Source organism: Sminthopsis crassicaudata, chromosome 6 (assembly GCF_048593235.1).
Source record: "Sminthopsis crassicaudata isolate SCR6 chromosome 6, ASM4859323v1, whole genome shotgun sequence".
NCBI classification, from domain to species: Eukaryota; Metazoa; Chordata; class Mammalia; order Dasyuromorphia; family Dasyuridae; genus Sminthopsis; species Sminthopsis crassicaudata.
In genome coordinates this window covers 164,692,784-164,720,450 of record NC_133622.1, presented here as the reverse complement: position 1 = coordinate 164,720,450, position 27,667 = coordinate 164,692,784, and the positions used below count along the sequence as shown (strand labels likewise).

The 27,667-nt window shown below is 35.3% G+C and overlaps 1 protein-coding gene across 2 annotated transcripts in view; it reads right to left on the bottom strand.

The window, feature by feature from the left end:
- The window catches only part of ADAMTS3 (ADAM metallopeptidase with thrombospondin type 1 motif 3), a 281,852-nt gene that overhangs the window by 238,345 nt on the left and 15,840 nt on the right, over positions 1–27,667 (bottom strand). For both annotated transcript variants that reach the window (XM_074275098.1, XM_074275097.1), the window contains exon 3: positions 11,451–11,857. In XM_074275098.1, the coding sequence (XP_074131199.1) occupies positions 11,451–11,857 (407 nt within the window). The remainder of the gene's footprint in view (positions 1–11,450; positions 11,858–27,667) is intronic.

Sequence of the window (27,667 nt, the reverse complement as noted above, 5' to 3'; positions counted from 1 at the left end):
CTTCAACAACAATACTAGATCCCCTAGTCTAATATATGTTAAACATGTGCAAATCTTCTATCCATATTTCCACAATTAACATGCTGCACAAAAAAATTAGATCAAAAAGGAAAAAAAAAAGAAAATAAATCATGTAAACAGCAAGAAAGGTGAAAATACTATCTTGTGATCCACATTTAGTCCCTAGTCTTCTTTCTAGATGCAGATGGCTTTCTCCATCACAAGTATATTGGAATTGGACTCAATTGCCTCATTGTTGAAAAGAGCCATGTCCATTAGAATTGATCTTCTTAAATTCTTCTTGTTGCTGTGTACAAGATTATCTTGGTTCTATTCACTTCACTTATTATCAGTTCATGCAAGTCTCTTCAGATTTTTCTGAAATCATCTTGCTCATCATTTCTCATAAAATAATAACATTACATTACATTCATCTATCATAACTTATTCAGTCATTGCCCAACTGATAGACATCCACCCAGTTTTCAGTTCCTTGCCACTACAAAAAGGTCTGCTACAAACATTTTTGCACATGTAAAGCCTTTTCCCTTTTTTATGCTCTCTTTGGGATACAAGCTCAATAGAGACACTGCTGGATCAAAGGGTATGCACAATTTGATAGCCTTTTGAGCATAGTTCCAAATTGTTCTCTGGAATGGTTGGATCAGTTCACAACTCTACCAATTATATATTAATGTCTCAGTACATTATGCTCCTTTTATGTAGTAAAGGGCCTGGTGCTGATTCTATTTCACCTGAGATTTATAAGGCATGAAGTCCAGTGCTCATATAAAATCTGACAGAGATTTTTCACATTATATGGTAAGAGGAGTTTATTCCCCAGGAGTTCAATGATTTTTCCATTGTCTGTTATTATAATGGAAAGGGAAATATATTGTCTTGTGATGACCACAAAGAGTCCTCTACCTTTAGTCATTGCTGACAAGATACTTGCCAGAGTCCTCCTTAGAAGGTTGATCTTTTCCCTGGAAGACAGTCATCTATCCAAGAGCTAGTATGGTTTCTGAAAGTGCTAAAAAATGGTCAATATGGTGTTCGCTGTTCAAAAGCTCTAGGAGAAATGCCAGGGGCAGAAAAGAGGTATGTACAGAGTTTTCATTGATTTAACCAAGCCTTTTTATATTGTCAGTCATGTGGACTTGTGGAAAATTCTGTCAAAATTTGATTAACCAGAGAAGTTTGTCAGTACTGTACATCAGTTTCATGACAGCATGCTCTCACAGGTTCTGGATAATGGACAATTTTTTTGACTTTCCTACTCACTATTGGAGTGAGGTAAAACTGTGTGCTTGTTCCCATTCTTTTTTTTTTTTTTTTTTTTTTTTTTTTTGGCATGACGGCTTCAGTCATATAATAAAGATGAAAATATCATCAAATTTAGTTCCTGTACTGATAAGAAATTACTTACTTGAAAAAGCTGCAAGCCAAAACTAAAGTGAAGGGAGAGTTGGGATTCAATTTTTTGTTCTCAGATGATTTTGCACTCCATGCAGCCTCTGAGGCTGAGATCTACAAATTATTGATTAATTTTCTGCTGCTTAACACCAAGAAAACAGAGATTCTCCAGCAGCCAGCATATGGAAACATCTGTTACAGGAAATGGAGAAATTTTGAATGCTATGAATAAGTTCACTTATTTTTGCAATATATCTTCCAGGGATCTATACTTAAATGATGAGATTGACACACACACACACACTCCTAGAGCTAGCCCAGTGTTTGGGAAAGGAGGTTCTGAAAGAAAGTCTGGGAAAGAAGAGAAGTATTAGATTGCCTACCAAACTGAAGTTCTGTAGAACTGTTGTGCCATATGCCTGCAAAACCTCGATAAGTATACCAGTGCCATCTCAGGAAACTGAATCACTTCCATTTGAATTGTCTTTGGAAGATTCTAATGATTACCTGGCAAGATAAGGTACTGGACATCAAGGTTCGTTCTTGAGCTGAGCTGCCAAGCATTCAAGCTCTACTTCAGAGTGCAATTCTGTTGGGCTGGCCATATTGTTTTAATGCCAAAAGTACATTTCTATAAAAGAATATTTTTACAGAGAACACACAAGAGAAGCACTTGGGAGTCAGAAGAAGTGATATAAGAGCACTCTCAAGATTTCTCTGAAGAACTTAGGATTTGATTGTGAGACATGGGAGATACTGACATAAGATTACCCAGCATGCTGTGATTCCATCAAAGAAGTCACCATACTCTATGAGCAAAACCGAATTATAATAGCTCAAAAGAAATGTGATAGTGCAAATTTAGAGACATGGCTACTCCTAATGTATTTGTGCCGGACCTGCGGTAGAGCCTTCTGAGCTGGTATTGGTCTGATCAACCACAGTCAGACACACTGTACTTTGACCCCAACATAGTAATGTCATTTTGGTCATCTTTGAGAACAAAGGACAACAGCTGACCAATGTGCTTCCCATGGATGTTCCCAGCATTCCGTGTAGTTAGAGGAATTTTTGGTAATTTTGACAACTTCCATGCTATGTGGGTGAAGAAAAAATATTTTAAGTAAATTTAGGACTCATGGGTGGAAAGTTGAATTTAGACTTGTTCAGTGGGGAAGAATAATTTGAAAACACAAACAAAAAACATTGCTGCATGTGATACATGCCTAGCAGACTAAATACTTAGTGGCTGCCTGTTCAACTGATCTGCTTATAGGTAACAGCAAGGATTGCTGCTGGAGCATTCTCTTTGATCTATAGTGGCTCCTTACATCTTTAAATAGCCTGGCCCTGGCCTCTCTCTGGCAGTGATCCCTCAATCCAACCAGGGTCACAGGGTTGGCCTGAAAACCTGACTGGGAGGCCCACAAAGGGGATTTGTAAGGTTGTCAAGACATTCATGCAGGGGAAAAAAGCTGAGCAATATTCCACTTCAGTGCTTTGGGGGTAGCACTTGCAGGAACAGAACAGGTTTTCCTGGGGCTATGTTTCTTTTTCTCTGCTATGTTTTGGGGAATTTGATCAGTTCTGCCCTCCAGATCTTCTGGATAGTCAAAATTTACCAGGCCAGTCCTTACTCAAACTGATCTAGTACCCTAGGTTTGAGATTGTAGCAAAATGAGTTGCATATGGTATAGTTGACAAAAGAGGTTCATTTAGTCATATCATAGGAAAGGCATTCAAAGACAGAACAAAGACAGAATCATTAGGGATATATAGCCTTATTGTATTTGAACATAGCTTTCTGTTACCAATCTTAGTCATACTGCAGAAGATCTAGCTCTTATGGGTTCCTTAAAAGGTAGAGGTCTAAAGTTTGGGCAACATTTCCACAAAATTGTCTTTACTATCCAGGAAAATAAAATGAGTTATTTGTTTTCTCTGTATGGTAATGTGTACCTGAGTCTTCAGCAACTTATTCATTTTCAGAGAAGAAAATGAAAAATCTGTCCCACAGCTGATACTATATTGTCCACTAAGTATTTTTATGGAAGGGATCCTGTTACCCACTTTTGGTAGGAAGAAATTAGATATAAGCCAAAACCAAAGTTTTGCTTTAGAGATTTCCTTGAAGTAACTCCAGAATTAGGGAAGAGCCAGAGAAAAGTATTTGCTACTTATGTGACCCTGGGTAAATCACATAATTTCTGTCTGCCTCAATTTCCACAACTATGAAATGTGAGAAATAATAATAGGATCTACCATCCAGAATTGTTTACAGGACTAAATGAGATATTTGTAAAGCCCCTGTGCCTGGCACATAGAACATACTCACTAATTGCCTGTTTGCTTTCTTCATTTCTTATTTCATTGGCCAGCCCCCCGCCCCCACCAATTACAAAAATAATAAGCAGTTAAGAAGTAGCTGATGGAATTGATAAACTGAAGTCATCTGCACAGATATGCTACTTATTCAAAGACTGAATGAATGATAGACGATTACTGAGTTGCTGTCATAATATCAAAAAAAATTGTGGAAAAAGGCAAAGTATAATAAGATTATAGGGAGGAAAATGTCCTAAATTTTTAAAGGGAGGAGGAAGTAAACAGAATTGACAAACTATGGGCCACTGAGCCTGGCTTTCTGGGGGAAATCTTAGAACTGATCATTAGATATAGTTGGCCAACATCTAGAAAGCAAAGCAATGGTTACAAGGAGTTATATGTGATTTCACTGAGCATAGCTCATGCCAGATTCACCTCATTCCTTTTGGTGACAGGGTTACTGATAGATTAGAAAAATGCTATGGATATTCTTTGCCTAGATATTAGCAAAGCTCTTGACAAAGCATTTTGTGGAGAAAACACATGGATGCAGACAAGAAAATAATAGAATTAGATTCCAAAGTGGTTGAAAGAAAAGATGGAAATAGTAGTTAGTAATGGAAAAATGTCAATATGGCTTGTTGACAATGAAGCAGGAGGATCTCAGCTGAGTTCCATGCTATTTTATACACACACACACACACACACACACACACACACACACACACATATTCCTTTGTGTGTGTGTGTGTGTGTTTTAAAAGACTGACTCTTCCTATCTCACAGACTAAAAATGCCGAAGGTACTTAGGATTGGTTCCACATTTATTCAACATGGAAGCTGAGTCATTTTGTCTCTCGATTTAGTCTACCTCAATTTTATTATCTGTAAGGTGGATTTATAGCATACATACAATAAAGCTGTTGTGAAGAACAAGTGAGATAATATATGAAAGGGACTACAGAGAGAGAATTTGGAAATTAATTTTAAATGAATGATTAAGTATAAAAAATTATATGTAATTATGAAATATTTAATAAAATAGATAAAATATATTAATTCCTATGGGTGAAATTTTTGCTTCAAAGCTATAATAATGTCAGCGGTATATATGATTGAACAAATAATATTTGACATTAGCCTCCCTAAATTAATTCTGAAAAGATCAACAACTGCAAAACAGAATAGAGAAACAGTTTGAGACTGTGTTTCTAATTATTTTTTCTTCCAAGTTTATATCTTGAAAGCACACTAGGATCCTTTTTCCAAAGATGATCCCACACACAACTAAAATTGCAGTAATCACAATTACAGTCAACTCTCAATTAATTGGGGTGTTTAGGGAAAAGTTTACATATGTAAAATTAATTTCATATATACATAATGACTAGAATTATGAAGAATATTTCAAACTGTCTTCCATTAGTAGGCAATGAAAAAAAATAGCCTACTTCCAAAGGGACCTGAGAGCACCTCTAATTACGTAGTTGAGATGGTCAGGGACACAGAGTTCAGGAAGCACTGTTAGTTCCCAATGGACTACTTCTCAATCAAGGCACAAGGACCAGAATGGGAGAAGGATGTCATCCAGCTGGGTATTCCAAGACTTAACATTGGCATTAACTCACAGAAAACTTTCCCTTTGAAAAGTGATGCTCACAGAAAGCTACTGCCAGCTGCTTTCTTCCTTTGCCCTCTGGAAGTGGAGGATGGTAAAAGGCATGAGTCTGCTGGGAGCTCACATGGGTGGAACAGCTAAGCACAGGCATTTTAAAGGCAGGCACCAGTGATTTAAGTCTGTTTCTCCTGTCTCAAAACAGCTATTTTGACTGGATAGAGAAAAGGATCAGCCAGTGTCTCTAGAATTCATATATGTCCAAATACTATAGTATGCATAATCTAAAGAAATCTCTGCCCTCTCTAAGGATGGTAGTGAACAGGGCACTAGTATCAAGGATATAATAATAGCAATAACAGTAACATTTATATGGACTTTAAAGTTTATAAAATATTTTACATTTATTATCTCTTTTAATCTATACAACAACTCTGAAGAGATGCTATATGATCCCAATTTTACAGACAAAAGAAATTGAGACAGAGACTAAAAGACTTGTCCACATCTCACAGCTATTTAGTGTCCATGGCTGAATTTGAATTAAGATCTAATAGACACTAGGTCCCATACTCTATACCACCTTCCTAGAAGAAAAAAACAAATTTAGTATTAGAGATGTGACTGATCTTTTGAAAATTACTCATGAATTTCAAGTTGACTGTGATTAGCACTGTATTTGAACCATTATAATATTTACTTTGCCACTTATGTTCACTATGGTCTCCCACAATTGGGTTTCTCTGACACAAGTTCTGAATTCAAATTCTATCTTGAACACCTGCCAACTTGGTGAACCCTAGCCATGTCATTTAATGTCATTCAGATTCAGATTCCTTATCTGTAAAATGGAGATAATAATACCCACCTATCTGAATTATTGGGAAGATCAAATGAGAGGACATATGTCAAAAGCTTTACAAATATTAAAATATTCTAACTATCATCATTATTATTTTTATGTAAAATCAAATATTTAAGATTGCCCTCCAAAAATGGTGAAGATATGGATAGCATAAATAATTTTTAAAATAGCAAATAATAATAATTAATAGTATAAATAATATGTAAACCATAAGTGAATGAGGAATATATAAAATCTGATTAATTGCCAGCTTTAGTCATCATAAAATCTTGGAGATTTCTCCATTTTCCAAATAAAGTTAGCCAATTCAGTAAGCATCTGGCCTATTAAAATTTTTCCAAATTTACTTTTTTTTTTAAGTGCCACTTTTATACACTAATAGAATCATTAAAAACTAGAACCAGAGGGGACTCCCTCATCGTATCTTCCCCCCCCCCTTTTTTTAAGTTGTGCATAAACAATCAACAAGTTATGATGGTAACTCAGTATATCTATAAAGTTTCTTTTTGTAATCAAAATTTAGAACAAAGCTTTATGATGCAAGATTAATGATCTATACCATTTTCCTCATGTTTCACAGTAATGAGACAAAGTATCAGCAGTTACCATAAGTGGCTGAAATTAGGGTAATATTTACAAAGCAAAACCAAATATTTAGTTTTCCTTTTGTTTATTAACAAAGTTATTGTTAAACATTTTCCATCATGCTTTACAGTATCCATTATCATGACTTGCAAAACACGGGCCAATTCTGAATGCAGTTGGTTTGAGACAGTCATATGGAGTAGCTTTGTCTGCTTGACCCCAGAAATCAGAAATAGGAGCAGTGGGTGTAAAGTGATGCAGATAATGTCTTAATATAACATTTTAACTATTAAAAGTTCCCCAAAAAGAAAATAGGCTGCTAAGTGGAAAATTAATACTCCAAATCCTAACCCAATGAAGGTCTTTAAGTAGAGTCTGCAAGGTCACTCACCTTGGTCTAGCTGGCCTCTCACATGCCTTCTTTCTCTGTGATGCTGTGTTTTACTCACACAACACTTAATAGTATTGTTATTCAAATATCTTAGGGGCTCTTAATTAGGAGGTGATACTATATTTCTAAAATAGTAAGATGTTAGCTTCTTTGACCTCAATAAATTAAGCTCATAGTTCTCATTAATCTAAAAGCTTGATGTTTTGAGATTATTAGTGTTCTGTTATTCCATTAGTATTCTGATTTTTTGAGATTACTAATATTATAATGTTTTAGTTTTTTGTCTAGATATGACTTTATTAGTATAGAGAATAAGTGATGATCACTGAAGATTCCCAATTGCTAGTATCTTAGTTTTAGGGGGCAATGAAATGTTAATGAGTTTTCCAAAGTCCTACAGCTAAGACTTACTACCAGTAAGACTTGAAACTAAGTTTTTCTAACTCTAAGGCTGGCTCTCTATACATCCCCTCCTCTAAGAAATGGGAAGCACTTCCCTACTGGTAGTTAGTAACTAGGAATCTCTTGAATTCACAAAGTAGCCACCAGCAAAAACAGCTCTTGTTCAATATTGTTTTTCATATACTTGTGACGTGGAAAAGAAATGTGAAGTAGAGAAGGTAGCCAGGAACCAGAGGTCCTATCCAAGGCAAGCACATGTTCTCAGGGCCATGTGCTCAGAGCCTCCATAGAAGCTCCTTGAGAAAGGGAAGGAAGAAAGATTCTTTATCCCACTGTGAACTTGAGGGACACTTAGAATTCAAAGAGACATACTCAAAAGAGAAGAAAGAAACAGAGGGAAGAGGAGAAAGAAGGAGGGAGAAGAGAGAGAAAGAAAAGAAAAAGAAAGAGACAAAATCATAGAGACAGAGACAGAAAGAGAAAGACAGGGAGGGAAGGAGGATGCAGAAAGCAAGGGAGGGAAGAGGAGAAAGAAGAAGAGGAGAAAAAAGAGAGAGAAAGAAAGGAGGAAGAGAAAGAGAAAGAAACAGACAGACACAGATAGAGAGACAGACAGATAAAATAGAGATTCAGAAACAGAGGGAGAGAGAGAGAGAGAGAGAGAGAGAGAGAGAGAGAGAAGGAAGAAGAAGAAGAAGAAGAAGAAGAAGAAGAAGAAGAAGAAGAAGAAGAAGAAGAAGAAGAAGAAGAAGAAGAAGAAGAAGAAGAAGAAGAAGAAGAAGAAGAAGAAGAAGAAGAAGAAGAAGAAGAAGAAGAAGAAGAAGAAGAAGAAGAAGAAGAAGAAGAAGAAGAAGGAGGAGGAGGAGGAAAAGGAGGAGGAGGAAGAGGAGGAGGAGGAGGAGGAAGTAAGGAGTAAGGAGAAAGGAGAAAAGAGAGAAGGAAGTGGGAGAGAGAAAAGCAACTCAGACAGAATAGACTAAAATGAAAATGAAGTCTATTTCCCAGGAAAGAAGTACATTTTAAGAATCTGTCAATGTATGCTTGTAATGTCCCCATTAGCTTTTTGGAGGTCTTTGGACTAGCTTTCGTTTCAGCTGAGTAATCATCACGAGAATAGCCAGGGATAAAGTCCAAATTTTTTATTATCCCCTTCACAGTCTGTCCCCTTGCCTGGGGCCTGGACTAACTTTCTGGAGGCCCTTCAGACTGGCCTTGGTCTCAATGGAGAAATGAAGAAGGACAGGCCAGCCACCAGGGTGATGGGAGATGGAGTGAATGTCTCTCATCCAGTCCTTATTGGCTCTTATAGACTCTATTATAAATTACATCATTGTAGGTGTCAATCTTATAGAACTATATTAAGTACTAAGTACATGTACTGAACTAAAGAACTATTAAGCACCATGCTAAACTAGATAACCATTGTATTATCAATTCCTCTGAGTTAACACCTTGTTTCAAGTATGCTTCTCCAGAGTTCTGGCTCTCTACATATGCTTATGAGCCTTTTGTGTTTGAAGCATGATTTTTCAGTGAAGGAAATAATTAACTGTCCTATTCCTGATACTTATCACTTTGTACATTAAATAACTTCTCTAGAAGGAATGCTCCCCTTTGGAGATCCTGACCTTAAACATGAGCTGTTGTTGTTATTGCTCAGTCATATCCAATGAATTTATGAATCCATGGTCCATATCATGCCAATAATGTCCATGGTGTTTTCTCGGTAAAGATACTGGAAGTTTTGCCATTTCTTTCTCCAACAGACTTAAGGCAAACAGAGGTTAAAAGTGACTTGCAGGGTCACACAACTAGTATGTATCAGAGACCACATCTGAATTCAGATCCTCCTGACTCCAGGCCCAACCCTCTAGCCAGCATCTAGCTGCCCCAGACAACTCAATTTTCCCCAAGAGTCTGGATTTCAGTCAGAACAAAATTTATGGTACTAAAAGCCCAGATCCTCTCTCTTTAAAATCAGGCTCCCTGAAAGATTCAATCAATTAATTGATATTGGCTACATATGTCTGTACCTGTAGTTGTTTGTTTGTTTTTCTCAAAAAGAAATCCATAACAATACCATTCTTTAACTGTATGTTAAGTTCTAAAAAATATTTCTCTGAGAGTCTGGGTTCTGGGTTCTATTCCCAGCTCTGATACTTCTTATCTGTATGACCTTACACATATATACACATATACATACACACATATATAAACATGTACACATATATTCAGTCAATATGAGAGCTAAACCTATTACATGTAGCTTCTTAGACTAATTTCTTCAGTATCAGCTACAAACCCTACTAAGTAAAAACAAAATCATTAAAAATAAGATCCTGAAAATAAGCAATTTACCAACACTGAAGCCCATAACAGCAAAATTCCATTGAGTTGCTCGTGAGGAAAACAGATAACCTAAGTTGTATGGCAAACTAAATGCTGGCCAGGAGAAATCATAGGATCATAAATATAGACCTAAAAGGGACTCCAAAAACCACTGGCAACTCAAGCAGTTCGGTGAATAGATTACTAACTTGAAAGTCAGTAAAATCTGAATTTAAATACTGTCTTAAACACTTAAAGGCTATGCCACTCTGGGCAAAGCACTTAAATCACTTCAGTTTCCTCATCTGTAAAATGGGGACAAAAATAGCACCTACCTGGCTGTTGTAAAAATCACACACATACAGGATTTTGAAAACCTCAAAGTTATCAGTAATTGTTATTATTGTTATTTCTATTATTATCTAGTTTGGTCATCTTATTTTACAGGCGAAGAAACTGAAATTCAAATTGGCAAAGTGAATATTTCCAAGACCACACAGATAGGCAGAATCAGACATGGTCCTCTGCCTCCAATATCAGTGCTCTTTCCCCATACCCCATTTCCTTCCAAAGAAACAACCTTAGAGAACTTCGTTGTGGGAAAACAGCTGACAGGGGATATAGGAAAAGTCACCAGCAGTGAACATTTCCAAATAATAGCTATAGATGCAAACCAAAGATCAAGATATAACAATGACAGTAAGGTGTCCTTTCATCTTTTCTACCACAATCAGCAGCAGAAGCATATTAAAAAAAAAGGAAAAAAAAAAAAAAGCAAACTACATTGACTATATACCTACTCACTCACCCAAACTCAAAAAATGCCTTCTTCTGGGTGAAAAGTACACAGACTGTAAGGCAGGGGTCTTTATCCTGAGCTGGACCTTAGATAACTTGGGTAACTTTTACATTATATTGAATATAACTGGGTTCCTATATGCTTTATTCATTTAAAGACATTTTTTGGAGAAGGATCCATATGCTTCCTCAGACTTGCCAATGGGTTTATGACATTAAAAATGGTCAGGGGTAAGTAGAGATCAATTCATAGTTTATAGCATTCACTGGAGAAGATAAGGAATGTTTTGTATCAAAATTCTCTTAAAATGAAGGACAAGATTCTGATGTAAGATGTAAAAGAATCTATATTAGTTTGGAAAATGTTGAGATTTCTAAAATTCAAAAGACACATTGATTATTACTAGAAGAATGAAGTAAAAAGATAATTATTAGCTTTCCAACTTTAAAACCAACACACATTGCAATTTTCCTTTGAAGTCTTTGTGTATAAGATACAAATAACATATCTAAGAAACATTATTCTATGCCTTTCTAGTTTCTTATAAAGACAGCAGACCAAGTAGACACTCACATCTTTAATGCAGTGTCTAATAACCTGAAATAAGATCCTATCCACCTTTCTCCTAAAGCATGCTGAATGACAAGAAATATCTCAGTGAGGGGTTAGGTTGGGAGCAAGAATGGTGGATAAGAAAAGTGATAAAATGGGGGGAAAGTCTTACCAGACCATCACAGTTGCTAATGGCAACAGAAGTTCCTGGGATATCTGTTAAGTCTCCAACATAAGCACAGTTGGTCCATAAAGGCTCTCTTTTCCAAATCCTTTCTGCATCACTTCCAGGCTGGCTATCATTTAAATGGCTGGGTCTCTCCTCGGTGACCACGGAGCCCTTATGCCACTCTACCATGGCTCCTGGAGCTACTAATTGAGTATTTGGCTTCAGCCTGAGGTGAAAGTCCCTTCCAAAAGCTGTCACGTTGAAAAACAATTGTTCAGGGTTGGAAGACACATCCCTTGGTACTCTTTTTTTATGACTTGCAGAAAGAATGTGGGAGAGGTAGTGTCCCTGGAGGTTGGTGCTGATGGGAGTGACCAGCTCGTACTCTCTAGATAGCTTTTTTGGCAAATCTGTGGAAAGAAAAAAATATAGCGATAGAACTCTTTCTGTATGAGAGGGAAAAATAGAACTAAAAATATGATGACTAGCAATCGCACTCTTTACTTGACCCAAAAAGTACATTTCAAATATTTCATATGTATATCAAACTTTTACTAACCAAATTCAGTAATAATTTACCTATAGAGCTTTTTATCAAACACATCCTGGCCTCTAGAGTCTTGTACATACAAAGTATGGGAGGTAAAGATTTCTGCTGGAAAGTAAAAGAATAAATAATCTGTCACACACACACACACACACACACACACACACACACACACACACACACAAAAAGAATCTTCCTGTGATAGAAGTTACCACCTCTAATTCATCTGCTATCCTAGTGTTGGCAAGAGTGCTAATAAGCAAAGAAAAGGTGAAAGCAGAAAAAATGAAGGAGAAAGAAAAGCGATAAACAAGATGTGTATTCAAGGAATGATTAATTCAGAGTTAACTACATTTTCATTTTGTAACCTAACAGATTCTCCCATGAAACATGAACTCAATTAATTACATGGGATTTTGAATCAGAACATTTATCTCTATTGCACATTCAGGGACGTCAAGAAGACAAATTCCCCAACTTTCCTATTAGTCATCTAAATTCCACAATTAGAAATTAGTTCCTTTAGCTTAAGCCAAAGAAATCCTATGTCTCCTCTTAAAATACAAATATCCTAGGGGAGTATATTCAACCTTCTCAGCATTAGAATGAGTTTCCTGGTTACCTGGTAACTTCATGAACTCCCACAGGTATAAATATCATTTTGATGTAGGTATTTGAGATAGATAAGCAGACAGAAAGATAACATGTGCATATAAAAATAATATTTATAAAAAGCTTTTCACAGTATCCAGCACATAGTAGGGACTATACAACTAACTGCTTATTCCCTCCAACCTTTCCATGTGTGCTTATAAGCATGTGTATATACATTTATACATCCTCCCTAAGCTTCAGTCCCAGATCATTTATTCCCTATTTGATATTTCACATTGGATATCCTAAAGACATCTGTAACTCCTCATGTCTAAAAATTGAACTCAATTATCATTATTTACTAGAATAACTTAATAGAAAATAATTTTATAATTCATTACAGTGATAAAATGCTTTCCTCATGAGAAAGTTAGGCCCAGAGTGGTGAAATTAATTTTTTAAAAGGTCATGCAATGACAGTCAATATTCAAACTCAGGCATCCTGTCTCCAAGTTTACTGCTCTTCTCACAGAACCAAACTCTGTTACAAGAAGATCAGGGCCATCTTGATCTGGAAGCACAAATTCCCTAATCATATTTCAAAACTTAGATGGATTTGTGATCTTTATTCTGTTAGTAACTCCCTCCTACTGGGCAGATTGCACCTCATATGCAGCTTCCCATTCTGCATAAATTCATGATTGGGAGCTCATCTAAAAGGCTAGGGAATTTGCTCTAGAATTCTGGGTGTTTTACATATCTGTAAATGGAGATTGAAGGTCAGTCTGGATAAATACCTCTCTGATAACATGCCTTCCTAATTAGTAATGTGCTACCAAGTACTCATACCCACAATGCATCTCTCCTTTATCTTTAGGGAAGCCAGCATTTTTAATTCTTAAAAAAACACTATCTTATTTTCAAAATTTGCTAAATATCAATTCAAACTTCTGTGGTGCTATTAAGTACTATTCAGACTGGATACACTCCAATATATTGTAGTAAATGACTGTAGGAATCTAGTGTTTGGTAAGATCCAGATTTTGGGGTTTAAAAACTCATTATTTACCAAAAAAAAAAATCTACTGAGGAAACTGAAAAACTGTATGGCAGAAACTAGGTATAGCATAGTATCTTTTTTTTTCTTCCTTCTAGTCTTCAACAAAATATCTAACCTGGAAATGTTTCATATAATTGCACATGTATAACCAATAAGGAATTGCTCACTCTCTCTCAGGAATGGGAGAGAGGAGGTAGGAATAGAATTTGTAACTGAAAACTTTTTTAAAAAAATGTTTTCCTATAATTGGGGAGAAAAAATAAAATATTACTTATAGAAAAAAGAAAGCAAAAAGAAAATTAATAAGTTCATCCCTATTATTTCTCTTTCTTTTTCTTTTTCTTTTTTTTATTAATTTTATAATTATAAAAAAAATTTTGACAGGACATATGCATGAGCAATTTTTTTTATGACATTATCCCTTGTATTCATTTTTCCAGATTTTCCCCTCCCTCCCTCTACTCCCTCCCCTAGATGACAGGCAATCCCATACATTTTACATGTGTTACAGTATAACCTAGATACAATATATGTGTGTAAGTCCAATTTTCTTGTTGCACGTTAAGTATTGGATTCCGAAGATATAAGTAACCTGGGTAGATAGACAGTAGTGCTAACAGTTTACATTCAGTTCCCAGTGTTCCTTCTCTGGGTGTAGTTGTTTCTGTCCATCATTGATCAACTAGAAGTGAGTTGGGTCTTCTAACAAATTTCTTTTTCAAGAAGCACACATAATAATGGAGAAATTATATTCACAACTCTCCATGTTTTCTTTGCTTTCTTATAGGTGATTCTTTTTTCTTTGCTCAAAAGATAGTTTTTTTAATAATTTTATTATATATTTTTATAATATTATCCCTTGTATTCATTTTTCCAAATTATCGCCCCCTCCCTCTACTCCCTCCCCCCGATGACAGGCAATCCCATACATTTTACATGTGTTACAATATAACCTAGATACAATACATGTGTGTAAATACCATTTTCTTGCTGCACAATAAGCATTAGATTCCGAAGGTACATGTAACCTGGGCAGACAGATATTAGTGTTATTTCTCTTTCTTATAGATTTTTTAAAATGAACTATATCCATTGACACTGAATAGTCCTTAGAAGTATTCTTAAATCCCCAAGGAAAATCTTTGGAACCCACTAGGTTACAGCATGACAATGTGGAGAATATATCGAGGCATCCTCCAAAAGAATCCATTACTCTTACTCTCTTTTCAATGAGAAGACATCTATGACCTTTGAAGGTAAGCCTTTCCTTTTATTTGGGGCAGTTTTATTTGGAAGTTTTTCCCAGCATCAAAATTTACCCTTGGCAACTTCTTATTGCTCTTAGTTTTGCCCTCTGGGTTCAAACAGAACAAGTCTAATCCATCCTTCATATGACAAAGGCAACTATTATACATCCCTAAGTCTTCTCTAAGCTAAGCATATCTATTTCTTTCAACTGATGCTCAGGGCCCTTTCCCACTCTAGTGGCAATAGACACTTCTCCAGTTTATCAAAGTCCTTCTTGAACCATGGGGTTCAGAACTGGTTACAATTTCATCCACTCCTCTATAAAGTCAGTACTTCATGTCATGAATAAGTAAGTTTTTTAAACTTACTTTGATGCTGATTTTCTCCCCACAGATTTCTGCTCTGCTCCTATGTACCTTCTCTAAAAAAGAGTTTTTAATTTTTTGATTGTTAATTTTTAAAAATTTGTCTCTCCTCTACTTTCCCTTTGTCCTTTCACTTTTCTTTTTTATCTTAATAGTATTTTATTTTTCCAATGACATGTTAAAGATAGTTTTCAACATAAATTTTTGTAAGATTTTGAGTTGCAATTTTTTCCCTTCTGTTTCCCTTCCCTCAAAACAGAAGGTTATATAGGTGATACACTTTCAATCATTTTAAATATATGTCCATATTAGTCATCTTGGGAAAGAAAAATCACAACAAAAGGGAAAAACCACGAGAAAGAAAAAAACGGTGAAAATAGGATGCTTTGATCCACATTCAATCTTCATAGCTCTTTCTTTGGATACAGATGGCATTTTCCATCCCAAATCTACTGCAATCAGCTTGGATCACTGCATTGCTGAGAAGATCCAAGTCTATCATAGGTGATCATTACACAATCTTTCTGCCACTGCTATACAATGATTTTATGGTTCTGCTCGCTTTCTTTCTAGGTTTTATCTTTTCACTTTTCTCAGGTAAACCTATGGTTCATATTCATCCATAAACTCCATCTGTGTGTTAAGTAATATTCTTTTGTGAATTATTTTTTTGTCTTCATTGTTTCTCTTCCTAAGGGTAAAGCTTTTGAAATACTCAGAACTCTCATTTATACTATTATTGTCCTTGCCAATTATACCACATCCTCTTTACTTAAGATATCTTAATTTCTAGAAATATTAACTGGAGAAGGAAGCAATGCCAACTGGAAGTACTGTACTCTGGCTTGAGACACTCTAGACTAGTCATGACATCGAGTTTACCCTCCACTCTAACCATAATCATTCTCTAGGAAATTATTAGCACTCCCACATATCTTTTCACTTTATGATGTCTTTCTAGTGTCCCATATCTATTAATTCTTCTTCTCCCCCATTTATACAATCTATCACTGTGCTATTCTTCCCAACAAAAAAAAAAAAACCACACACACACTGATTCACTTATCAATTCTTCATTATCCTTTAAGTTTCCTTTTACTTTCAACCTCTTAGATGCTTTTTGTCTATGATGATCCCTTTATGTTATTTCTTTTAACCCCTCAATTCATTATTATTGTTAGTCATTTCAGTCAGTACAACTCTTCATGACTCCATTTGGGGTTTCTTGGCAAAAATGCTGGAGTGATTTGCCATTTCCTTTTCCAGATCATTTTACAGATGAGGAAACTAAACAGGGTTAACTGACTTGTGCAGGGTCACATAGATGGTAAGTGTGTGAGGTTGGATTTGAACACAGAAAGATGAATTCTGGAATTCCTTGTTACTGTTTCATGATCTCTGAGAAATAAGCTGGATTCTTTTTTAAATGAGGAATTCTGGTTCATTTTCCTTCCTTAAGTAATATTTGTTCATTATACTATACTCGCCTATCAGTTTGTGAATTTTCAACTGATTCTTGATTTACTTGTGAGCTAGATTTTTTTACTCAAGTCCTTGGTCTTTGGTTAATTAAACCTTCTAATTTTTTTGTATTGCCAGGCAATTTTCTTCAGTTTTTCTTTCAAGTTTTTGGATTCTTCCACCCCATTAAAAGTAATATATAAATTCCTGAAGTTGGGCAGCCTCAGCCTCTTCATGGTAGAGAAGAACAAGGGAAGACTTGATTCAAGTCCCTGCTCAGAATAAACTGGGTAGAGTGAGAAGGAACAGAGATAAAGAACAATAATTGGGTCCAGGAGGATTTTTTTATCATCCTTTACTCAAGTGGAAGTTTTTTCTCCATCTAGGCCCCTCTACCATTGTTCTGCTGTCCCCATTTTCTGTCGCATTCAAACACCAAGTCTCCCTTTCCTTCCCATGGCTGAGCAAAATAAATATCTATCATATCAGAAGAGATAAGATGAATTTGGGATGAAAGTATTGCCATAAGGAGATTCAGCAGGAACCTCCTCACCTGCATTTCCCCACTTGCACCTGAAAGTACAAGTCCACATAGCTATTTCATCCCACTGCACTCAACACAGAAAGTGTTTTCATCTCTATAATAGCAACAACAACCCTCTTTCCTTCATTCCCTTTCAGGAGACTCTTTCTAGTACAAAGTTGTGAAGAGTTTATTGACTCTCTAGAAATAAAAAATATGAGATCATTACTAGGGCTATCTCACCCAACTTTCTCTGATAGCTACAGTCAAAAACTGACCCAGGTGTCAGACTAAGCTGGGTATAATACCAACATTTTCATTATCCCTTCCCTCAAAAGCTGTGAAGTCCTAGATTAACAAGAACTGAACTCAGAGGCCTCTCATAAGGAAAGTATTTTGTAAATGTAAAAGTTTTATGCAAATGTGAGCTATAGATTTATGAATGCACATATATATACACATAGGATTATGTGAAAAATACTTAACAATCAGCCCTCCAAAAAAAATTATACATAAAACATCTTTAAGTTGAATCTGCATTTTTACATTTCATTTTTAAATTTAATTATATTTATTGTAAATAAATATTTGTAATGTCTACTTATTTAGCTTTGCTGACATCTGAACAATCAGCAAAACTACAAATCAAGTCCTGATTGGCAGCATTTGCAGATTTCTAAGATACAAATTCTCACTTTGAAAATTTATAACATACTCTTTATTGCTACACAATTTTATATACACTATATATCTTTATTGCTACACAAAGGGGCATGGAACATCAAATTATGATTTCATTGAACACAGAAAAGGGGAAGATTATTAATGCTATTAATGCAGGCTACCATTTTTCTGCAATTTATACTGTTAGAAAATTCCAGGGGCAGCTAGATGGTACAATGGATAGAACACAAGCCCTGGAGTCAGGAGGACTTCAGTTCAAATCTAGCCTCAGACTTAACACTTCCTAGCTGTGTGACCCTAGACAAGTCACTTAATCCTAATTGTCTTGATTTTAAAAAAAGAAGAGGAAAGAAAAGAAAAGAAAAAAGAAAGGATCAATGAGATGTTGTCAACAGTCATTCAATCAGTCAACAAACATTTAATAGTTTCTACAATGTACTAAGTGTGAGAATTAAAAAAAAAAAAAAAACCTGGCAAAACTGACAAGTCCTAGCCTTGAAGGAATATAATCAATCTAATGGAGAAGACAACATGCTAACAACTAGATATAAACAAACTATATACAGGATACATTGGAGATAATTGACAGAGATAATACCAGCCCTCAAGGAACACATTCAATCTAATGAAGAAGACAACATGCTAACAATTGGATATAAACAAGCCATATAGAGGATAAATTGGAGATAATTAACTGGTAAGATAGTAATATTAAGGGAGATCTGGAAAGACTTTTTAGATTTTAACTGAAACTTTGAAAGATGCCTGGAAAGCCAAGAGACAGATGAGAAGGTACAAATTTTAGACAAAAGGAACCAGCCAATCAAGAAATCTATAGAACTAGATCACAGAAGACTAGATCTGGTCAGAAGACCAGAAAGTGGGGATGGGGGCAGCTAGGTGGTACAATGGATAAAATGCCAGAGTCAGGAAGACCTAAATTCAAATTCATCCTCAGATACTTAATACTTCCTAGCTGTGTGACCCTGGGCATACTACTTAATCCCAAATACCTTGCCAAAAAAGAAGATTAGAAAGTGTAAGTGACTTGCTCAGAGTCCCACTAGAATTTAGGTTTTAGTCATTTCAAATCTAGATCTTTACCCATTATGCTGCAGGACAAATTAGTGATGCATCTATTATCAAAGGCTAGCTATAAAGGCATTTCCTTTACACAAGAATACACGCTAAACATGCAACAAATTGACCTCAAAAATAATTTCAAGTGAACTTTTTTCAGTAGCTAAAGAAACTACTCTAAAAATAGTTTTCAGTTGTCTTGTTCAGAGTGACAATGCCATCAGCAATGAAAAGAGCCTGAAGCGAAAAAAATGAGGTGGGATGATGGTCTTAAGAAACCATATAAAGGAATTGGCCAAACATAAAGGTCTTCTGTGGTCTGTAAATATAGAGATAAAAAGGAAGCATCTTTTCTCAAAAGCAAGTAAAATTAATTGTGACATGTGTAGAAAAATTTAATCCTGCCAAACTTTTTGGCCCACTATATTTCTAGACCCTTATCATTTCAGTCCCAAGAAATATGTTCATGAGCTTTCTATCCCAGCTGCAAATCTTTGTTTTACTTCCAAAGAAGGCACATGTTAATTTTTTGTTCATTATTAGGAAAGAGGAAACAAATAGTTGTGATCTTAAAATTCTTTTCATTTTTTTTCATCTAGTTTTGAAAATAAACTCCAATTGCCCAATGTTTGTGTTCAAGAAAGACATTTAGTTAAGAACAGCACATTCTTTCAGTGCATAAAATCAGGTAAGGAGGGAATTTAAAAAGAGAGGAAAATATTTTGAAGGAAAATATTGTGGTAGTTTTAACTTGGTTCAATTTATATTAATGTGGTTAGCTTGCTGATAAATGTAGAAAAGAGCTCTTTTAAAAAAAAATGTACCAGAAGGTGAGAATGTTAATATGCTAATATTAGCTCTGGGGACACATTCTTTTTAAAAATATTTGGAATTGATACTGTTCATGACCATCAGAAATATTTATTGGTCCATGATCTGTCCTGAGACCTGTACAAAATAAGTTATCAAGAGATAATCCTGACTTCCAGGAGTCAAAATGGCAGAATAAGCAGTAAATCACCACAATTCTCTTATATTCACCTCCAAATAACCATAATATAGCAGCCTGTAACAAATGCTGAAATAGCAGCACCAACAAAAAGATGGAGCAAAACAATTTTTCAGCCTAAGAAACTTGGAAGATCTCCAAGAAAGGTCTATCTCACTCAGACAAAAGAGGAATGCAGTCCAAAATAGGAAGTATCCCAAGAAAATCAAGCCCCATCTTAGCAAACCAATGGGAAATCCTGAGCCCCAGTGAAGTGGAGCAGGCAAACAAACCTCAATACAAGGATGTCCCCCCCATACTATAACATTGCTATGGGAAGGAGCAGATTCTAGCTCTAAGAACCACCATATGCTTCAAAGAGCCTTGGGCAAACAGGCAACCTCCAGTAGCCATACAACCATATGCTTCAGTGTAGCTCCAGAGAAATGCAGAAACATCCCATTTTATACACACCAGAAAACATTATTAGGACCCCAGGTCAATACCAGGTAAGATGTCAGATTCCTAGAGTCTCCAGCAGCACCAGCCACCATCACCACCCTACTCCATCAGTACTGCACCAGACACAAAAGTCCTTCATGGGCCTCAGGGCATAATCAGTGCAGCACCAGATAAACAGTCAGAGCCTATAGCCCCTCACACAAGAAACCTAAGACACTGCCCCTTCCACCCTGGGAGCAGAGCTAAAATTTAAAAGAAAGGAGAAAAAGTCAAAAAAAAAGATGACCAAAATATTACAACAACAACAACAAAAATATGATGATAGAAGATTATTATAGTGATGGGAAGATCAAGACACAATCTCAGAAGAGGACAACAATGTCAAAACACCTATGGGCAAAACCCTGAAGAAAAATTGGAAATAGTATCCAAAAGACGCTTAAAAATGATGTGAGAGTGGTAGAAGAAAAAATGGAAAACAGAAACAAGTGATGCAAGAGAATTATGAAAAAAGTCAATGCCTTGAAAACAGAAAACAGTTCCTTAAAAAGCACAATTGGTCCAATGGAAAAGGAGGTTTTAAAAAAAGCTAACGAGAAAACAACTCCTTAAAAATTAGAATTGGGTTATGGAATATTATTGTTCTGTAAGAAACGACCAGCAGAATGATTTCAGAAAGGCCTGGAGAAACTTATATGAATTGATGCTAAGTGAAATGAATAGAACCAGGAGATCAATGTACATGGAAATAGAAAAATTATACAATGATCAATTCTTATGGACGTGGCTCTTCTGAACAGTGAGATGATTCAGGCCAGTTCCAATGATCTTGTGATGAAGTGAGCCACCTATACCCAGAGAGAGGATTCTGGGAACTAAATGTGGATCATTCTTTTTGTTGTTGTTTGCTTGCATTTTGTATTCTTTCTCATTTTTTTACTGTTTAATTTGATTTTTTTTGTGCAGTAAAATTATTGTATAAATATGTATGCATATATTGGATTTAACAAATATTTCTATGACGTTTAACATATATTGGACTGCTCACTATCTAGGGGAGAGGGTGGGGGAAGGGGGGAAATTGAAAAACAAGATTTTGCAAGGGTCTAAGAATTATTCATGCATGCTTTTTGAAAAAGAAAAAGCTTTAATAAAAAAATTGAATTAGGGGGCAGCTAGGTGGCTTAGTGGATAGAACCCAGGCTCTGGAGTCTGAGGAACCTGAATTCAAATGCCCTTCAGACCCTTAACACTTACTTATGGCCCTGGCCAAGGTAAGTGGAAGCTAATGACTCTATGAGACATCAAGAATCAATAAAATAAATTCAAAGAATGAAAAAATAGAAGAAAATGTAAAATACCTCATGAAAAAAAACAAATGAACTGGAAAATACATCCAGGAAAGATAATGTCAGAATAACTGGACTACCTGAAAGCTATAATCATAGTATAGCATCTTTCAAGAAATTATCAAGGAAAACTGCCCTGATATTCTGGAACCAAAGGGCAAAATGCATTGAAAGAATCTACTGATCACCTCAGGAACCAGTGGGAAATCCTGAGTTTCTGTGAAGTGGAACAGGTAAACCTCAATACAAAGATGCCCCCTCCCCATATCTCCGCATTGCCAGGGCAATTTGCGAACTCCAGCTCCAAGACTACCATATGTGTCAGCATAACCTGGGCAAACAGACAACTTCTAGTTGCTTCAGTGTAGCCCCAGAGAAATGCAGAAATACCCCCATTGGCTTCTGCACACAATAGACAGCACCATTAAGACCCCAGGTCAACACCAGGTAAAATGCCAAGAAAGAGATCCCAAAATAAAAACTCCAAAAAACATTATAGCCAAATTATAGAACTATCAGGTCAAGGAAAAAATACTTTAAGTGGCCAGAAAGAAACAATTATAAATATCAGGGAGCCACAATCAGGATTACACAAGACTTAGCAGATGCAAAATTATAGGATCAGAGGTCATGGAACATGATATTCTAGAAGGCAAAGAAGCTAGGACTACAACTAAGAATCACCTATCTGGTGAAATTAAACATAATATTCCAAGGGGGAAATGGTCATTCAATAAAATAGATTTTAAGCTTTCTTAAGAAGATTAGAATTAAACAAAAATATGATCTCTAATCAAAACCTCAAAGTCTCAAAAGTCTCAAAAGGTAAAAGAAAGCACAAAGGATTCAATGGAGCTGAACTGTTTACATCCCTATATAGAAAGATGATCCTTTCTAATATGTAAAAATTATATCATTAATAATGTAGCAAGGAGAAAGATACATAGGAGGTATGAGTATAAGTTGAATGTGAGAGAATGACAAAAAATAACAAAGGTATGAGAAAGAGGAGTACATTGGCTGCAGAAGGAAGGTAGAGGCAGAATAGGATAAATTATTTCACACAAAGATGTACCAAAAAACCTATTAGAGTAGAGGGAAAGATGGGAGGATAGGCAATGGGCATCACTTGAACTTTATTCTCATCAGTACTGGCTTTAAGAGGATATAATATACACAAGCAATTGAATATAAAAATCTATCTTACCCAAAAGGAGAAGTAGAAAGGGAGGAAATTAAGTAAAGGGAAGGAGGACTGACAAAAAGTAAGGCAGATCGGAGGAGATGGTAGATAGAACCAAAACACTAATGAAAAAGAAAAGGCTAAAAGAAGAGAGAGAACAAAAAGGAAGAAAAATAGAATGTAAGAAAATACACAGACAGTAATGAATGTGAGTGGAATGAACTATCCTATAAAATGGGAGGGAATGAACTATCCTATAAAATGGGAGCCAATAGCAAAGTAGATCAAAAATCAGAATCCTACATGTTGTTTATATATAAGACACACACTTGAAGCAGAGAGAGACATACCCAGAGTAAAGGTGAAGGGCTGAAGCAGAACCTATTTTGTTTCAGCTGAAGTAAAAAAAAAAAAAAAAAAAAAAAACAGAACTAATTAAAAGAATTAAGGAGGAATACAAGATTTTGCTAAAAGGTACCAAAGACAATGAAGTAATATCAATACTTAATATGTGTGCACTAGCTGGTATAGCATAAAAAATTCTTAAAGGAAAAGTTAAATCAATTATAGATCTATGAACAAAAAATAGACAAAGAACATGACAAACTATAAAACATATCATTTTGAGTATATTAAATTAAAGGGCTTTTGCACAAACAAAATCAATGCAACCAAGATTAGAAGGAAAGCAGAAATCTAGGGAAAAAAATCTTTACATCAAGCGTCTCTTCTAAAGGCCTCATTTCTCAAACATATAGGAACTAAATTTATAAAAATATGAGCCATTTACCCAATTGGTAAGTTGTCAAAGAATATAAACAAAGAGTTTTCAGATGAAGAAATCAAAATTATCTACAGGCATATGAAGTGCTCTAAATTACTTTTAATTAGACAATACAAATTAAAACAACTTTGAGGCACTACCTCACATCTATCAGATTAGCTAATACGACAGAAAGGGAAATTACAAATGTTGGAGAATGTGGGAAAATTAGGATATTAATCCACACTCTTGAAGAATTTGTGAAGTGATCCAACTTTTCTGAAAAGCAATTTGGAATTGTGTCCAAAGGGCAATCAAACTGTGTGTACTCTTTGACCTATATTACCACTACTAGATAGATCTATATCCTAAAGAGATCACAAAAAAGGAAAAAAAGACCTTCATGTGTAAAAATATTTTATTACAGTCTTTGCATACTGGCAAAAATGCTGAAAATTGAAAGAGTGTCTATCAATTTAAGAATGGCTAAACTTGTGATATGTAAATGTAATGGAATACTATTATACAATAAAAAAATAAATATATAAATAGGGCAATTTCAGAAAAAACCTAGAAAGATTTGTGTAAACTGATGCAAAATGAAATGAGCAGAATCAGGAAAACATTGTACACACTATCATAATATTATGTGATGATCAACTGTCAATGGCTCAGTATTTCTCAGCAACACAATGATCCAAGACAAGTACAAAGGACTCACAAAGGAAAGTACTATACACATAAATAATTGATGGATTCTGAATGCATATCAAAACATACTTTTTTTCACTTTATTCTTTTTCATGGTTTTTTGGCCCTTTTAATCTACTTCTTCTTTCACAACTATGACTAGTATGGAAATATATTCTATATGATATTACACATATAAACTATGTCAAATTGCTTGCTCTTAGGAAGAGAGGAAGAGAGAAAGAAAGCAAGAGAGGAAATTTTGGAACTCAAAATCTTGTAAAAATTGAAGCTAAAATTGCAAATGTAATTGGGGGAGGGAATAAAATAATTTTTTTTAAAGTTGTCTTTACTATACGATTTCAAGCCAAAAATTCTCCCCCAAACACTCACGAATGAGAACACTTAGAATTAGAAGCAAATAAGAAGAAGCTTCAGAGCCAAGACCTTAAATAAGTAAATTTGGCTTTGGGCAAGAATAGAAACAGAGATGAACCCTGTGATTTAAATGATATAAAGGACTCCCAGATAAGGAAATGTTTTTATCATCCCTCTGAAAGGTAAAAACACTTATAGTCAAAAGAGAACAATACATTACACCAAGATCTACTCAACCTACATAGCTTATGATAACCATGAAGAGGTCCAGGTTTGCTCTTTCATACTGTGATTCTCTGTTCTGGCTGATCTTCAGCTCTTAGAACTTCTCTGCTTGGCCCAAGAATTCTGTTGTTCAGTTACAACCACTATTGATGGTTCATATCATAGCCTAATCCAAGATTTCCTTACTATTCTATATTCTCCATCTGCTGCCAGTCTTGGGGTCACAAGCTTCCTTGAAGGATGCCAGGGGAGTGGAAAGGACACCTTTCAGGGAATCACATTTTCCTATAGCCCCTCTTCTCTCAGTATTTCTCTATAACTTTTTAGTCTCTGCTGTTTTTATCTATAAGCTTTAGAAGGCCAAGTACAAAGGTAATCTGAGGTATATGAACTAATGATGAATTGATCAGCAATTGCCAATCCATTATTATAACATGGTGTCAAGAGGCAACCATTACCACCAATCCATCATTATCAACATAGTGTCAATAAGTAACTCTTATCACTAATTTGTCATCATCAATATGGTATCAATAAGGCAACTAATACCCAGCAGATGTCAAGTGATAAATACTTTGACAAGGAGACATAAATGCCAGAAAAAAAGTCTTCAACAATGAGTGTAATGATGGCTTTGCTCTTCATATAGCTCACTCTTTTTTTCCTTCTTTCTTTCCTTCCTTTCTTCCTTCCTTCTTTCTCTTCCTCCTCTCTTTCCCTCCTCCCTCTTCTGTCCACATAAGAAATTATACTCTTACCTGCAGGTGCACTATCCAAAGGAATATAAATTTCGATCACTGAAATTTCACATATCAGGATTTATGAGCTCTATTTCTAAGTATTGTGCCTTAAACCCAAGTCAAACAACTCTCATTAATAGGCCAACATTAGGTCCCAGCCCAAGACTCTTTTAGTCATCCTTTGGGCCCTGGTGTAAATAGCAATTATTTTTGGTTGCTAAGAATCTTCTCCTCCCAGATTCTTGTGTTGTTTGTTTGTTTGTTTGTTTGTTTGTTTTTTTGTTTGCTTGTTTGTTTGGAGGTTTTTTGCTCAATAAAAGAGGTCATTTTTTGCCTCAAAAGGCTCATTTTTGCCTATCCTTAATCATTGAATGGATGCTGCCTCAGACAAATTGAGACTTGGGAAAGATCTTAGCTTAAAAAGACCAAGGTCCCCTACAGCATTTAGGGGCCATCTCTAGTCGTCCTGATCTATATCTTGCCAATGGACCCCATGGCTTCAGAGGAGAGAGTACAACTGGTGACTTTGCATAGCCCTGCCTAACTTAAATCAAATTCATTTACAAGCTATAACATCACCTTTCCAAAGTCTTCTTTAAGAGCAAAGAATAAGCAACATAATCAGTGCCAGAAAAAAAAAAAAAAAAAAATGATCATTTCATTGGGGCAATAAGAATCCAGGGGAAAAAAAATCCCATTAAAATCATTATAATTTAAAAATGTCTATATAATCTATGGCATTTTTCAGATCCCTATCAGATACAGAGTTCTGTCAATTCAAAAGAAGTACCAATAAACTTACAAGCAAGAAAACATTGCTATGTGTCTAGTTACGGGCTCTTCAATCTGTAATTATTTATAAACTTTAATTAATCAGATTTTTTTTTCCATTTTTAAACTGTTCCTGAGATTAGATGAGGCATTTCTTGAAGCACATGAAATATGAGTCACTACAGTACCAGAAAGAATAGTGAAAATTTAAATTAGAGCATTAATCAATGATGCTATAGTTTAGGGGGCTATATAATAAATAATAATGTCTGTTATAAGTCTATTAAATAGGGTGATGGCAAAGGAAGTGTTCTGTAAAATTTAAAGAGCTATATGAATGTGTAATACAGCTTTTCTTTGGAATCATGGCACCTTTTGACTTTTAGTGTTGCTGCTAACATCTCTTCAAGTGCCTAACTTCCCTTGTAAGAATCCATGTTAGCAAGAAAACTTGACAGACCAATATATTCTGCATCTAAGGAGCTTTTGTTTGTATTGAAATAAAAAAAATTCTATCCATCAAAAAGCATAGGGCCATTAAAAGTGTTTATCTATGAGGCACATTGAATATGAAATATCAAGATAATGGACCATGTTTGAAGATTGAGTATGCTGTCTCAAGAGCTATTCTCAGAACTTTTTAGTATGGCACAATCCCCTAAGTTTCCTCACTCTCAAATTATATTTGTTTGTGTTTGTTCGATATCATGGTATAGCAAATGATACATCATCCACATTTTCCTTTTCCATCTCTCTCCCTATACAATGTCCCCCAAGAAGTTCAATAATACTGAATTTGAAGGAAATAAGATTATCATGGAAGGAAAAATTGTTATAATATAATATACTTATATATAATATTATATATTTATAAATATAAATACTTATAATGATAAAGTAAATGAAACAATTTCATATAAGAGGGGATCATAGGGTTAAAGAATTAGAATGTGTAGGTTTCAATCCCAATTGGATTAATACCTGGGTAACCTTGAAAAAGGACCTTAGTTGGACCTTAGCTTCTTTTCCTATAAAAAGGAGTTGGACAACTTTATATTGAGGAGTTCTTCTGATAAAGCCCATGAAATGAGTTACCAAAATGTAAATGA